General features: G+C 42.2%; 1 protein-coding gene across 1 annotated transcript in view; it reads right to left on the bottom strand.

The window, feature by feature from the left end:
* Positions 1-817: 817 nt before the first annotated feature.
* Positions 818-15,385, bottom strand: part of usp34 (ubiquitin specific peptidase 34) — an 87,111-nt gene continuing 72,543 nt past the window's right edge. Inside the window, exons 61-75 of the mRNA XM_079691018.1 lie at positions 14,911-15,058; positions 13,896-14,200; positions 12,676-13,005; positions 11,815-11,972; positions 11,285-11,363; positions 9,572-9,698; positions 8,999-9,106; positions 8,432-8,536; positions 8,185-8,309; positions 7,508-7,631; positions 7,325-7,404; positions 6,004-6,144; positions 4,252-4,392; positions 3,606-3,762; positions 818-2,475 (exon numbers count right to left, since the gene is read on the bottom strand). Of these exons, the coding sequence (XP_079547144.1) occupies positions 1,688-2,475; positions 3,606-3,762; positions 4,252-4,392; positions 6,004-6,144; positions 7,325-7,404; positions 7,508-7,631; positions 8,185-8,309; positions 8,432-8,536; positions 8,999-9,106; positions 9,572-9,698; positions 11,285-11,363; positions 11,815-11,972; positions 12,676-13,005; positions 13,896-14,200; positions 14,911-15,058 (2,916 nt within the window). The 3' untranslated portion in view covers positions 818-1,687. The remainder of the gene's footprint in view (positions 2,476-3,605; positions 3,763-4,251; positions 4,393-6,003; positions 6,145-7,324; positions 7,405-7,507; positions 7,632-8,184; positions 8,310-8,431; positions 8,537-8,998; positions 9,107-9,571; positions 9,699-11,284; positions 11,364-11,814; positions 11,973-12,675; positions 13,006-13,895; positions 14,201-14,910; positions 15,059-15,385) is intronic.

Genomic DNA, 15,385 nt, shown 5'->3' with positions numbered 1-15,385 from the left:
CAGAGGGACTTTCTGTCCTGCCTGAAACGCCTCCATTTGTTTACTTCTGTAACATTAGCCGCTTTCACACCAAGTACTTTGCCGTACTTAGTTCCCAGTACTTAGTCCCGCCGAACTCTTTAGTCTCGTAAACTGTCCTAGTAAATCGCGTTCACACCGGAATAAATTCCCTGAGGGAGGATTAGGCAAATGAAGCCGCTGACGTCACTTCTTCTTCTTCTGCTTTGGGTTTACTGGCAGGCCGTAAACAACTTCACGCCGTATACTGCCACCCAAAGTCCCCCAGGTAAATCGCCAGAAGCGCCGACACCTCCTCATCACTCCACTGACTCCACGTTTTATTTTGTGTTGCCATTAGTTAGTCACTCTCCGTTGGTGCACTGGGCTAATGCTATTAATGCTAATGTGAGCAATTAAAATGCCGGCTTCACAAAACTTTTTGGGAGTTTTAAGGGCCGTGGTTCTCAATCCGCCCAACCAATCAGAAATGGGAACCTTTTTCTCCCATGAAAGTACCTGCTCTCTAGCAGGGACGGAAAAGGTTCTCATGAGCTAAGTTCTAGTTCCAGATATTTTTTGGTGTGAACGCAAATTCCCAAGAACTATCGGAACTATTCCTGGGAAAAGTACTCCGGTGTGAAAGCGCCTATTGTGACATCACTATGCAACACCTGCGCTTCTATTGGCTAGCGCTCCAACACATTGAACATTAAAGCTTGGAAACATGTCACAGGAAATACAGGAAATCTGAACCTGAAGTTAAGCAGAGAACGACCCCTTTAAACAAACACTGAGGAAATAAAGAAACCCTCACAGCTTCAGATGGATTTCAGTTCATAATCCTTCATATTAAAACTGTTTTTATTCATTTATTCTCTATTAAAATAAAATCAGAAGAAGATCAGAGCACAGCAGAAGAAGCGAAACATAGATTATGGAATGTATTTCAGTAAACAAAATAAAAGCTCCAGCTGGTCCAACATGGGGGGGCTTTATTACAACCACAGTCAAATAAAGCACCGCTTTTATATATTCATATATATATAAAGATATTTATATATATATTTATATAGTTTTCATATACACCTTCAGGCAATGACTAGAGAGGATTCTTTACAGAATCAAGTTTCTTGTGGTTCTCTTAATTTACAGGTAAACTTAGTTTCTGGATATTTAAACCACAGAAAGAGTCAAGGCAACTTTCACCTGCCTCGTTCATAAAGTACAAAACTGGCACAGAGAACGACCATTTTTATACACAGTAAAAATGCCATAAAATTAAATTACATACAGGAGACAAAAGTTCTGTAAACCTTTCCCCGTTACAGCAAACCTCAAACAAACAAATCATTTCCAAAACAAATTCAAATCAGTATAAAACACGCAAAAAAAACAACGAAACGTTTCTTTTTTTGCCCTTTGAAAAAAATGTGCTGTAGCTTTTGAACGACTTTCTGTTTTCAAACGGGGAGCGCGTGAAGTTTTAAAGAGCGAAACAAGGCGGGCGCCACTGAAGCTGGAGAACCGAGCGACTGAACATCAGCAGCGCGGGAACAGCGGGAAGTAAAACAGGGAAAAAACCGGAAACGTTTTTTTTTCCCTCTGAGCAGAAAAGTCAGATTTCCAGAGAGGAAGAGAGAAAAGGGGGAGGAGTTTAAGATCTCATGACGGCGGTGAGGTGATGATGTCATGAAGTGGGCGGGCCTTTAACAGACAGTTTGGTAACTATGGCGATGGTGGCCTCCACCGTCCTGTACAGCATGTCCAGCATGTCGGGGGGGGAGGAGGCGCCCGGGAACGCCTGCGGGGAGGAAGAGGAGGAGGGGGCGGGGCCTATGCAGCCCTCTGGCCCCTCCCCCACAAGCCCAAGGGATGATGGGAAGGCGGTGGCACTGTCCTCAGGAAGGGGCGGGGCTAAGCTGGTTTTAGATCCCGCTTCCTTCTCTTCCTGCCCCTCCTCTGATTGGCCCTCGCCTCTCCTCCCCTCTTCCTCATCATCATTGTGTCTCTCAGGCTCCTCCCCCGCCTCCTGAAGCAGGGACGACGAAGAGGAGGAGAACGAAGAGGAAGAGGACGACGAAGACGCCTCCATCTTCTCCTCTTTGGGGGAGGAGTCCATGTTGTCTCCCAAGGAGGAGGCAGTGGGGGGTCCGGGCTCGGGGGAGGGAGAGGGGGGGTCCTGCTCCGTGCCGGGGTCGATGAGGGAGGAGGAGTCTCTCGTCTCCGTGTCCGACGTCAGAGCCTCCTGCTGCTCGGGCTTCACCTCGCTGCAGGGGGGAAGGGAGGAGGAGGTGGAGGGGAGGGAGGAGGTGGAGGGTAGGGAGGAGGAGGAGGGTAGGGAGGAGGAGGTGGAGGGTAGGGAAGAGGAGGTAGGAGGGAGGGAGGAAGAGGTGGAGGGGAGGGAGGGAGGAGCCGTCTCCCCCCCTTCACTGCTCACCCTGCGACGTTTCACTGGAGTCGCTCCCTCCTCCTCGGCTGCAACACAGAGGAGAAAACATGTTAGAGCCGAGCGGATCTGGTTTAACAATTTCTCATCTTTTTAAAGGTCCCCTATTTTTATCATACTGTTTTTCATCAATATATCACAGGTCTCAGATATATCCAGGCTCTGTCTCCAGAGCCTGTCTGTGATTGGTTGAAACACCAAATGGATCATTGCAGCATTACCCATAATCCCCTCTGTTTCAGCCCTGTTTCCAAAGTGCTGATTCTCTGTCTGTTACTTTAGATGAAAATAAGGAGCCCCTCCCCACGCCCCTCTGAGAGAGATTTGGTTAAAAAGAACTCAATGGTGCTCTAGGAGGAGATTCAGGTGATAAGGTGGGGGGGAGGTTACCTTGGTTGCTAATTGGCTAATGGTTACACAAGACAAAACATCGTTATGACATCATAAAGTGGCCAAAATCTGATCAGCTCATTTTCAGACAGGTTTTTATAGAAATGGATCAGGACAAAAAGAGAGAGAATCTTTGTTCCTGAAACTTTCAGAGTCTCTTTCCACAGAGGGGACACATGTTGATGTAGAAGAGACATGAAGAAGAGGGGACACATGTTGATGTAGAAGAGACATGAAGAAGAGGGGACACATGTTGATGTAGAAGAGACATGGAGAAGAGGGGACACATGTTGATGTAGAAGAGACATGGAGAAGAGGGGACACATGTTGATGTAGAAGAGACATGAAGAAGAGGGCACACATGTTGATGTAGAAGAGACATGAAGGAGAGGGGACACATGTTGATGTAGAAGAGACATGAAGGAGAGGGGACACATGTTGATATAGAAGAGAGGACACATGTTGATGTAGAAGAGACATGAAGAAGAGGGGACACATGTTGATGTAGAAGAGACATGGAGAAGAGGGGACACATGTTGATGTAGAAGAGACATGAAGAAGAGGGGACACATGTTGATGTAGAAGAGACATGAAGAAGAGGGGACACATGTTGATGTAGAAGAGACATGAAGAAGAGGGGACACATGTTGAAGTAGAAGAGACATGAAGAAGAGGGGACACATGTTGATGTAGAAGTGTGTGTGTGTGTGCGTGTGCGTGTGCGTGTGCGTGTGCGTGTGCGTGTGCGTGTGTGTGTGTGTGTGTGTACCTTTGGCCTTGTGCTCCTTGGCCTCCAGCTCCAGAGCGCTGCGCTGCTGCACACACACTCTGCATCGAGCCAGCAGCTCCTGGAGGGCGGGGCCCAGCGCTGGGTCCACGGCCTGGGGGGGGGAGACGGAGAGCAGCAGCACCAACGCCCTCAGGTCCTGGAACAAGATCCATATAAGATAAGATAAGAAGGACTTTATTGATCACAATGTGGGAAATGTTTGCGTTGCAGCAGCATCAAAGACAGGGCATTGGAGAAATGTAAAGACTAGAAATAAACAATACAAAATGTAAACGTCTGAAATAGAAATAAAATAGCAAAATTAAAACATTTCCCAAATCAAAACATAGATATCAGACTTCACTGTCCACACAGCATGATCTCCTTTTAGTGTCCTTATTTTTTTCCCTTTTCTTTTATTTCATAAATAACAATTGATATTCTGTCTTTGCCTGGGCACGTTTGATCCATCATTTTAGGAGAATAAAGTCAAGACATTAGCAGACACAAAATATGAGTTTTTCATTCTAAAAGCAGGGGTTAAGAGATCCTGTGTGTGTGTGTGTGTGTGTGTGTGTGTGTGTGTGTGTGTGTGTGTGTGTGTGTGTGTGTGTGTGTGTGTGTGTGTGTGTGTGTGTGTTCGTACAGCGTTCAGCAGGCCGCTGGTCTTGCTGAGCTCCAGGCGGTGAGCGATGAGTTCTGGCTGCAGGCTGCTCTGCTCGCTCAGCAGGTTCGTCACCAACACACTGATCAGGTTCGAGCAGCTGGGCCCCGACAGCACCTGCACCTACACACACATATTTGTATTTATTTTTACAAGGCACCATCACAAATGTTTAAATAAGACTTAAAATGTATATATTGTTACATAATTTGCTAACACACAATATACCAATTTTGTGCATTTACAAATTAAACTCCTATTTAAAACGTGCGGTAGTGCAGCCTCTTGTGGTCAACATGAGTATTACAACAAACACTAAGCCCCGAGCCTGTTTTTCAGGTCTCAGGCTCGAAAATGACATTCCCAGAACAAATGACCATGTCTTCCCTTCTAAAAGGGTTAAATTAATAATCCTTTTTCTCAAAGCAAGGTTACCCCTGTGAGTTGGATGTCGAAGTGTCAGAATCAATATATAGATGTTTTTATTTTAAAGTAAATTCAGATTGAACACAGTAAGAAAATGTAAATGATTGTGTCTGTCCAAAAAAAACAAAATACTTATAGTGAAAACCACCCTTGAATGATGGGATGGTAGACTAAAAGCTTTAGGAATCCAAACTACAACATATAATAAGTACCCTGTATCAAGATTGATGCAAAACAAGTGAAATTTGACCTTTTTAGAGAGATTTAGCAACAAAAAAAACACTTCTGGGGTCATTTTAGCTGGATTTTCCATATCTCTGGCCCCCCTTGGTCGATTTTGCTGATTGACATCTCTTTCTAACCGTCAGAGCCAATGGAATCTAGGGGAACTCCCACATACTCCTTATTTGGTAATGTGTGTGTGAGACTGCCGCATAGCCAAGACCGGAAGCTGCGATAACTCTGGTGGCTACCATTAGTAGCTAACTTTTACACTCCAATTTTTACATAAAAATTGAATTATGGATTATGAATTTAAAAAAATATTACCCAGAAACATTATCAACCTATAGATTAACCGATTCAGCCGCGTTTTTTCTCGTTTTAATGCCATTGAACAAGTCTTTTGATCAGATTGACAGCTACGGTGAGACGATCTCCCGTAAAAGCTCCGTAAAGGTACGTGTTGTGATGGCTGTGTTTGCTTCCCCTGTCGCGAGTTCGGATCGCTCAGTGATGATATATATACCTAAATAATCTGTGGAACCTCAGCTTTATTCGGATATTTTGTATGTGCAGCTACGATAAGTAATAAGGGTACTTTTATCTTGAGTTCTGTGCCAATGTGCGTTAGCATTTTTCGCTATGGGGTCATTTAGATGCTTCTTATGAGGCTTGTGTTTTGTTTTGTTAAAAATGGTTTGTATCGTCAGTTAGCTGAGATTATTTCCGTTAATCTGGTATAACACATTAATAGGTTGTTAAATATTAAGATCTCCTGAGACACTGTGTCGTGAAAAAAAAAAGAAGTACCCGACGGCGGGGACCTTGGGGCTTAACAGGTTAATAAAAAAATAATTTATATAAAAGGATGGGGCGATTTATTTTAGGATCCTTTTTCTAATAGTTCTTAAGTCATAAACACAGGACAGAAAACTATTTAGAACAGAATCAAAAATAGTCATCAACTGTCATCATTGTCCGAACGATTCAAAGACATAATAACATATAAAAACATCACTTCCAAAAGACATTAAGGAAAAGTGATTACAAAGCAGACTGAATTCCTCCCAGCTGTGTTTCCCGTACCTTGTGCAGGAAGCATGTGAGGAAGGAGTACGCCACGTTGTTGTTGAGGAACGTCCTCTCGTCCATCAGGATACACTTGATGTACTCGCTGAAGGCCGGGTCCTCGCACAGCAGCTTCACACACGTCTTAGCCAGAGCCGACTGAAGGAGACAGAGAAACAACGACGTCAGAAACTCTGGAGCTGCGGCTAATCAATCGGCTGGATGACTTAACAGCGTATGAAAAAACGGCCTATGTAGTTGACAAAAAATAAAAGATACAGACAGAAAGATGGGTGATAAACGCAACGTTTCATAGATTAAAGTGAGAGTGTAAGGTTCTCACTAGCACTGAGCTAGCTATCCATCCAGTTAAACCATTTGAAAGAAAACTCCAGCGCAGTTGTCAGTTTTACTGAAGTCTCTTTACTTGGTGAAACTGTAAAGACAATACAGACATATCAGTTTATTATTGACTGCCCGACTGACGAGTTAAAACATAACAGAATACTTCACACAATGAGCTACGGTGCACAAACTGAGAGGCTAACCAGCCTAGCCGCTAGTAGCTTAGCCGCAAGGAATACTCACTGCATTCCTACAAACATAAACATTTGCATACAACATATTTCCATTAAGTCGGACAATAACACTCACAGACGATGCGTGAACCAGCGGGAAATACGAAGCACAGCCCATGGAGAGCACATGTCCGTTCATGAAAACAATCCAAGCTACACGTGGAGCGCACTCGGAAACAAACAAGTTCGTTCTCCTAGCAACAGGAATCCAATAAACCACTAGCAAGCAGCAGTGTCAACCAGCCACCACAAGGTGGTGCCAAAACACAGCCAAGAAACACATACATAACAGATGTTCACCAAAAAACACACATCGAGGACCGAACAGAGAGCTTTAGGAGAGATTAAAGAAAATATAACAACTGGATTTAATAAAAAAGGAGGATATAAAAAAAAATAGTATCCATTAAATGACAAAACTTGGAGATGGGGGATATTCTGAGAAAAACTCTGAATCTAAAAGTGATAGATTTTTGAGTAAAAAAAAACTCAGATAATCCATGAGATTTAGGAAGTACATTTACAAAAATGAAAAGCACAAATGGAAATGTTCTGAAATAATAGAGTCATATAGTTTGGAGAAATGTTCTACGATTAAAGTCAAGACATTAGGAGGGAACATGAAAGTAGTTTGTTTTGTTTCTATCAGTTTTTGACTCCAGCTTATGTCCAACTTTATATTGTAATTAAATATCTCTTGTAAATGTTTCAATACTACGGATTTGTGCGGTGATAAAACCTGAGAGACTGAAACAACAAACCTGAGACTGGCAGAGCTCCGTCCACAGTTTGGGGAAGATGGCGAGGTGCAGAGGAAGTCCTTCGTACGCTATCAACACACCTGAGAGACATTTCATATTTTAGTATCTGGCTATATATTCAGATGTGTGTATGCAGTTTTTATGAATCATATATTTTCAGTTCACACACAGGTTTGTACGTACTCAGTTTGACGAGGGTCTCTGTGAACTTCTCACAGTTGATGGCAACGCGGCACAGCAGGTGGCTGAACTGATGGTACGACAGGAAGTAGTCCAGCAGCATCCTGTCGTACACCTCGTCCTTACCCTGAGGAACACACACAGTTTAATACCAACATCAGATTTATTATTTTTTCGATTATGTCATTTTTTTGTTTTGAATATTTATTTCGTGTATTTTCATGAATATGATTTTCTGTTTCTACACTACGCAGGAACTACAGGTCTATATTGTTTCGATGTTGCACTTTCCTCCAAGACAAGAAGACGTGAAGTTAGATCCTCTGTTTCATGTTTCAAGCTAAATGTATTCAAGATTTTCATTTTGTGCATTTTCCTAATAAGGTTGTCTACAGTTTGTGTGATGCAAAGGTTTACTAATAATCACATTGTTATGCATTTTAAGAAAAATGTTGTAATCTTTTTTTTTTTTGAGGAACAGGTGGTTCTCAGAGCATCAGGTGCGTGTGTGTGTGTCCTAGCATTACCATCCTTGTGGGGACCTAAATCTGTCTATACAGTCACGTGTGGGGACTAGATGGAGGTCCAGGAAATGCATGTAAGTTAATGTATAGATGGTGTGTGTGTGTGTGTGTGTGTGTGTGTGTGTGTGTGTGTGTGTGTGTGTGTGTGTGTGGTACCTTGCTGCTCTCCACCATGGAGGGCAGTAGACACATGTTGAGCTCTGGTCTGGGGGGGCGGATGTTGTTCTTGGCTCCCATCAGCTTAATGTTCTCTCTGCAGGGCAGGTAGGGGCCGAATGACACTGAGGACACAACACACACACACACACACACACACACACACACACACACACACACACTGAGTAAAGCTGCTCCTCATATGTATGAATGTAAACGATTTAAAGAAGAGGAGGGGGGGGCTCACTGGGGATGTTGCTGTGGTGGTAGGTGCAGTGGTTGTGCTGCAGGAAGGGAACCAGAGTGTGCAGGAAGTCGTGAGGACTCAGCAGAACCAGCTCCTTCAGAACGTCTGAAACAGGACAGAGACACACAGACCAGTCAGAGGAGGAAGAACAAGTTATCATAACGCACGGAGAAAATACTCTTTATTTGATTCAACAGGGAGAGTGCAAATTAGACATTTCTGTAAATGCACTAGAGTTAGCCAAGAGGGTATTTTTCATCTGTAGTCCCTGGACAGATGTTGTTAGTCATCCTCAAAACAACATTTAAAACAACAAGTAAATACAATCAGACAGAACTGATTCCTAACTAACCACGTTTTGAAATGAGATTTAAATAAACTTGATGTCTTCTGGTCTCTGATTGAGTTCCATTGTTCTGCAGCTTTCATAAGTAGAAGTCCTTATTTGAAATGTTATGTCAGAAAAAGTGTAGTTAACTTAATATTATTACTTGACTTCTGTATGAATTCACAACTAGCATTAAGTGTGTGTGTGTGTCTGTGCGTGTGTGTGTGTGCGTGTCTTACCCAGGCAGGCGTTGCGCAGCTCGGGGGGGCTGTAGGAGTTGAGCAGAGTGAGCAGCTTGTGGGCGAAGTCGATCCTCTCCTGCCACTGGATCAGAGCCTGCTTCACATCTGGAGACAACACATCTGTTTAAAACCAACCTCTCAATACACAGCATTTCTCATCATGGATGTGTATTCACATTTAAAATACTTTATTAAGGTTAAATCTAATTATTATGCAAAACTGTAAAAGTCTCCACTGTGAGACGAACAAAAGATGTTACATGTTGATCATCTCCCGCCAATTTATGACTTTTACCTTGTAGATTAACTGCTTATTGTTTGATTAAACTGCTCCTGGTACTAGGATGGGTTCAATGCAGGGGTCAAATGTCACTTTGTGTGTTGTGTGCATGTATGAGTGACCCTAACCCTATACTATTAGCCTACAATGCCCCTAGATTTCCATGGTAATGAATTAGTCCAGTATGTAAGAAATGAGTGTGTGTGTGTGTGTGTGTGTGTGTGTGTGTGTGTGTGTGTGTGTGTGTGTGTGTGTGTGTGTGTGTGTGTGTGTGTGTGTGTGAGAGAGACCTTTGCGCTGCAGGTAGGGCCGCGTGGCTTTGAGCACGGAGAGGAAGATGGAGAGCAGCTCCACCAGGTCTCCGGTGACGTGGCAGGCCGTGGCCTCGTGGTACATCATGTGCAGAGTGTTGAACGACTGAGGACAGGAAATCACATTATTAAAGACAGCAGAGGGATTCACTGAGGCTCCTCGTATATTTAATAAGTGTTATCAACCTGGTTCTTATCATAATAAACTTCAAATGCAAAAAAGGTTTCCACAAGGTGCTTTATATACGATAAAACTCAAAGGAGGAAAACACAATCAAACACAGCAACAATAAGAGATTCAACATCAAAGCACAAGTGTTTTTAGAAGGAATTCCAAACAACTGATTTTGCCAGCTTAATATTTAAACTTTAAGGCTAGTTGAATTCAACAGGATGTATTAAGTAAAATATGAATACAAGTGATGTTGTTGTTAAAAATAATACATGATGAAGGCAAAGGCCAACCTTACTTTAATTTTCTCCCTAAAAACGTTTTAACATTTTTATGAGATAAGGTAGGAAAAAATACCAACTATTTTCCAGTGTTTATGTAATTGTATTTTTTTTTCTTATGTACCCGTATCTCTCTAAGTCTGAGTCCTTATGTATCTTTCTTAGCGTGTAAGTCTTGTACTGTGTGTATATATTTATTATCTCTGAGCTGTCAAACAGCTACACTCTCAGGTCAGCTGAGCAGTTCCTCCTGAGGGTAGCAAACTCTAAGGCCGTTTCTCAATCTCGAGGAAACTGGCTTCCAAGCCAATATTTCAAGGATGCTACGTCATCGAGTGCCGCCAAAGGACTGTTCCAATCTCCAGCATACTTGGAATTCCACCGAGGCCACGTCCTTGGTTTGGGGGTAATTTCGAAGCTGCACATGGGTAGACTTCGCGTCCTTAAAATCCCCACAATGCTTTGCGCACGGACAAATTTAAAAAACCCTTGCGGAGAATTGCTGAACCGACGCAGCACACATTTAAATGTAAGTATGTAGTGGCGTAGAACATGTGTTGGTAAATATGTTACTTTGTTACATTTGTTTGTTATCACCAAAAATGTGTTCCGTGAAAGTAAAGCAAGTTCATTATTAGATAGACATTGTGAGGTATTTATTTTCGGTACAGTTTATGTTGAAAACGTTAGAGAGAGTGGCACACTTGTTAGCCTGTTCCATTCTTCTTCGTTTTCCGAAGCCGTGGCTTGGAAGTATACTTGCTTCGTTTCTGAAGGAAGTGACTTGGAAGTACGCGACTACCAAGCCAGCATCCTCGAGATTGAGAAGCGGCCTAAGTCTAAGCGCAGAGGGGACCGTGCTTTCTCTGCTGCCGCCCCTGAACTGTGGAACGAGACAGGCTCCCACACCGTCTGTTTTTAAATGCCGTCTTAAAACCCACCCCTTCTATTTAGCATTCGGAAACAAGTTGCTTTCAGTGGTCTATTGTTTTTACTATATGGTTGTTTTTATTTTGTAATTGTTACGTTTATTCTGGTTTGTTTTGTGTTTGTATCTTTTATGTGATTTTATACTTATTTGTATGTTTTGTGAGCTGAGCTGTGTGATGTTATATTTGATGTATCTCTCTGTACAGCGCTTTGGTCTGGAGGTTTTAAAGTGCTATATAAATAAAGTTGGATTGGATAATTAAGCTGGTCTGATTCTGAAGTGTTTGAGGAAGAGAGGCTCTGTCTCACCTCGGTCATGAGGATCAGTCCTCTGTTGAAGACGACCAGCAGACGGTCCTCGTCGTTCTCCAGCAGAACCCTGAAGGCACTGAGAGGAACAACAACAACAAACAGGAGGTCAAATCAGAGGAAACAAACTCGTGAAGGCAAATATCGTTCCTGTGTTTCTCTCTAAACATGTCTGTCGTTTCTTTATGTGTTTGTGAGGAAGGAAATGCTTGCAACATGTTTAGTGGACCTCAAAAGATAATCAAAATTACTTTCCATGAGTACCATTGAATTTGACTTTCACAAAATATATTGCGTGTCCCAGAGTCTCCAGCATCCGTCCCACCAGAGGGAAAATGTCTCCCAGAAACAAACTGGTGTCGCTGTAGCAAAACTTAAAAATTGAATCAGATCATCATCCCAGAGGACTACTGACACAGAGTGTAGCTTGCAGAGTGTGTGTGTGTGAGTGTGAGTGTGAGTGTGAGTGTGAGTGTGAGTGTGAGTGAGAGAGAGAGAGAGAGAGAGAGAGAGAGTGTGTGTGTGTGTACCTGATGAGCGTGGTCCAGCAGGAGCGTCCGTCCAGGCAGCGAAGGTAACAGCTGATGGTTGTTTTCTTGAACTGCTTCACGTCCTCCAGCTCTTCTTCTCGCATGTCAGCTCTCTGAGCCACGAACAGCTGCATCAGGTTGAACAGCTCCTCCACCGCCTGCAGGGGGCAGCACACACCTTAGTTTAGCATTTACAATATTGGGTATTTTAAAATCGGAGTACTATAGTTAAGTAAATGTTTCTGGTATCAGTACTTTACTCTGAACTTTCTACTTCTCACATGTTGAACACAAATACCTGTACTTTCTACTTCTCATTTTCCAAACAGGCTGGTTCCTTTAGTCTGAATGTGTGTTTGGTGGCGTGATCATTATTATTTAGAGTCATTGCGTGCCTATTGATTTGAACATGATCCGTGTATCCATCATTTCCTGGTCTTCTCTAAAGAAGAGGGACCAATGAAAACGTTGTCATGTTGCCGTTGGTCACCATGGAAACATTCATTAGCTAACAATGACATTATTGTTCTATTAATATAAAGGGAGGTCAGGTACTCTTTAAAACAGCTGCTAGTTATGGGTACTTTTTACTGAAGTACATTTCAAAGCCTCTTTACTTTGACTTGAGTAAAGAAGTTTAGTCAGTACTTCTACTTTCACCAGAGTATTTAAACACGAGTATCTGTACTTCTACTTGAGTAAAGGATGTGTGTACTTTTGCCATCTCTGCACATGACATAAACTGCTCATAACTAATTGCCCCTTGCAGGGTTAATAAAGTTGTTGGTTGATTGATTGATTGATTGATTGATTGATTGATTGATTGATGGATGGATTGATGGATTGACGCTCTGTACTCACGCCGGGGTACTGGCTGGCGTGAGGCGTGAGGTTCTTGAAGGCCCACTGGATGTTCTGGTGCGATGCCAGCTGGCGGGTGAACGCTGGCGACTGCTCGCAGCACATCCTCAGGATGCCGTAGTAGGCGGGCAGCATGCCGCGGTTGAACAGCACCACCTCCTGGTCGTCGTGGTCGGCCAGGATGTAGTTGAAGGCGATGTTCTTGGTCACCACGGGGTTCTGCACCACCAGACGCACGTTCTCCGGACAGTCCACGCACATGTTGTACCAGAACGAGAGCAGAGCCTGCTTGTTGTGGTTCGTGGCGATGGCCGGCTCCGAGAGTTTGGGCTGGAGGCGGAGAAGAGAAACATAATGTGAGTGAAGCTGCAGACCAGAAACTCATGTTTAGGGAAGAAGTGCAACTAGCAGGAGCAGAGGATTCCTTTTGACTGGCAGAGGGAAAGGGTTTTCATGACAGCTGCTCCATTTCAGAATTAAAAAAACATAGGGTTAAGAAAAAATGTGCAAAAATTAAATACTAAATATATATGAAAAATAAGGTAAGTCAATAATGTGCAATAAAAACCAATATATATTCATATAAACATACAATGCTAGATGATGTGCAAAAAAGTAAATGTAATTAAATACAAATATTTGTATTTATATGAAAAGTAAAGTGAAAGAAAAGACCAATACAATTAAAATAATTATACAAACATAAGTAAATATATGCATTTAAAAAGTTGTATATTAATAACAAGTTGGCTAAATGTGTTAGACATACAATTATAAAATACAAACAAATGTATAAACATAAGAAAATAGAGGAACAAATCTGCAATAAAATAAATAAAACAAATATGTATATAAACATAAGAAATCAAGTAAAAATGTTTATTAAATAGATAAATAATGTAATGTATCAGTACAGGATAGAGGAAACATTACTCTGAGACAATATTAAGAATAATATCTTGGTTCAGCGGCTGAGTCGTTGAAAAGTCGGCTCAGATTCCTTTTTCTCTCCCCCTTTTGTGTGTGCATACGTAATTTGACGCCACTTGATCCGGCCCACGGGGGTCCTGGGAGGGTGGGGTTTTTATTTTTATTTTTGTTTGTTTTGTAAGGGAACTGTTTGTATGTTCTTTCACGTGGTATGTATGTGTTTTGCACCATGTTTTTCTGTGCTTCTGCTTAAATAAATAAAATATTTGATAAAGAATATCTGTGTGTACCTGGAAGAGGTTCCAGAGGTCCATGAAGTACCCGGAGAACATGAGTTTCTCCGTCTTGGAGATGAGGCAGTACGTCATGAAGCTGAAGTACTGCACCAGCTTGGTGGTGCCGTGCACGCTGGCGTCCACGTACAGCTTGGCGCGGCCCAGCAGCCCCAGCAGCAGGTTGTACACCTGGTGCAGAACCACCGTGGTGTCGGGCGACAGCGGCAGCTCGCGGGTCGGCAGGTGCAGCGAGCGCGTGGAGCGGAACATCTGACGGAAAGAGTTGCTGGGGATCAGGGAGACCAGGAGGTACGCCGCCGCTGGAGGGAGAGGCAAGGAACTTTAATATGTGATACGGGAAGCCTTTCATATTCTAATAGAGACATGGTCAGAACACATCATTACAATACTTCAATTATACCAGTGGAAGCATGGTCTGGAGACAGATGCTTCATTTCAAAAGTTAAATAGATATGTGCAATTAAAAATTAAAATATTATTATAAACATTAGAAGTTAAGTAAAAATGTTTAGTAAAAAAGGACCACAAAAATAAATGATATTAAAAATGTCTGAGAGAACGATCAAATGAAATATAAATAATTATATAACTTAAGGAGAAAGATCAAATGTGTAGTAAATAGATAAATACAAATAAAATAACGGTAAATTTTTATAAAATCAAATGTTAGGTACAATTGTGTAATAAAGAATTAAATGATTCATCTAAACATAAGAAGTTACGGAGAAATATGTAAGAAAAAGGTCAAATAAAATATGTGCACTAAAAAATAAATGAAAATACAACATTATAAATTAAGCAAAAAAGATAAAAAATATGTATATGATCATAAGAAGAAATAAAAACATGCAATAAAAAGATACAATTATTTATGTTAACATTAGAAGTTGTTATCAAATATCATACCCCCCCTACCCAGAGACCCTTTAGGTTATGTGTACCACTGAATGATAACACCTTAATGTCAGGTTAAACAGCTGCAGTATTATCAGAGAGCTGAGTTTCTCACATGTGCGGACTCGGGGGTAGTTGTGCGCCAGCAGGAAGCGCTCCACCCAGTTCTCCATGTTCTGCAGAACCCAGCTGTGAGCCAGCTTGTTCCTCGGAGTCTGAACCGCCAACCAGTCCAGACACTGGGACGGGTTGTACTCGATCACCTGGAGGAAACAAACACACATGAAGACACACAATAAAATACACCACAGCTCGTCAGTGTTGGACTGCCATTAACCTGACCTATGAACATGAGGTGAGGTTCATACTCTAAAGTTAGATCAGATTGCTCTGAATTGAAACCAGCTTTTTAAGCACTCTGGACTTATCCCTTAGATGCATTTGACCCGGTGAGGTGGTTTTCTTCTTTTATCATTTCAAATTCCAGCTATTCCTCAAAAAACATGTTTTGGATATCATGCCATTCACAATTTAAATGTACATTTTAAGAAATTGTAGTTTTTGTATTTCTACCCCAAGCTTCCATAAGT

This window comes from Notothenia rossii (assembly GCF_949606895.1).
Source record: "Notothenia rossii genome assembly, chromosome: 1".
Classification (NCBI taxonomy): Eukaryota; Metazoa; Chordata; class Actinopteri; order Perciformes; family Nototheniidae; genus Notothenia; species Notothenia rossii.
This window is presented reverse-complemented; position numbering and strand designations above follow the sequence as displayed.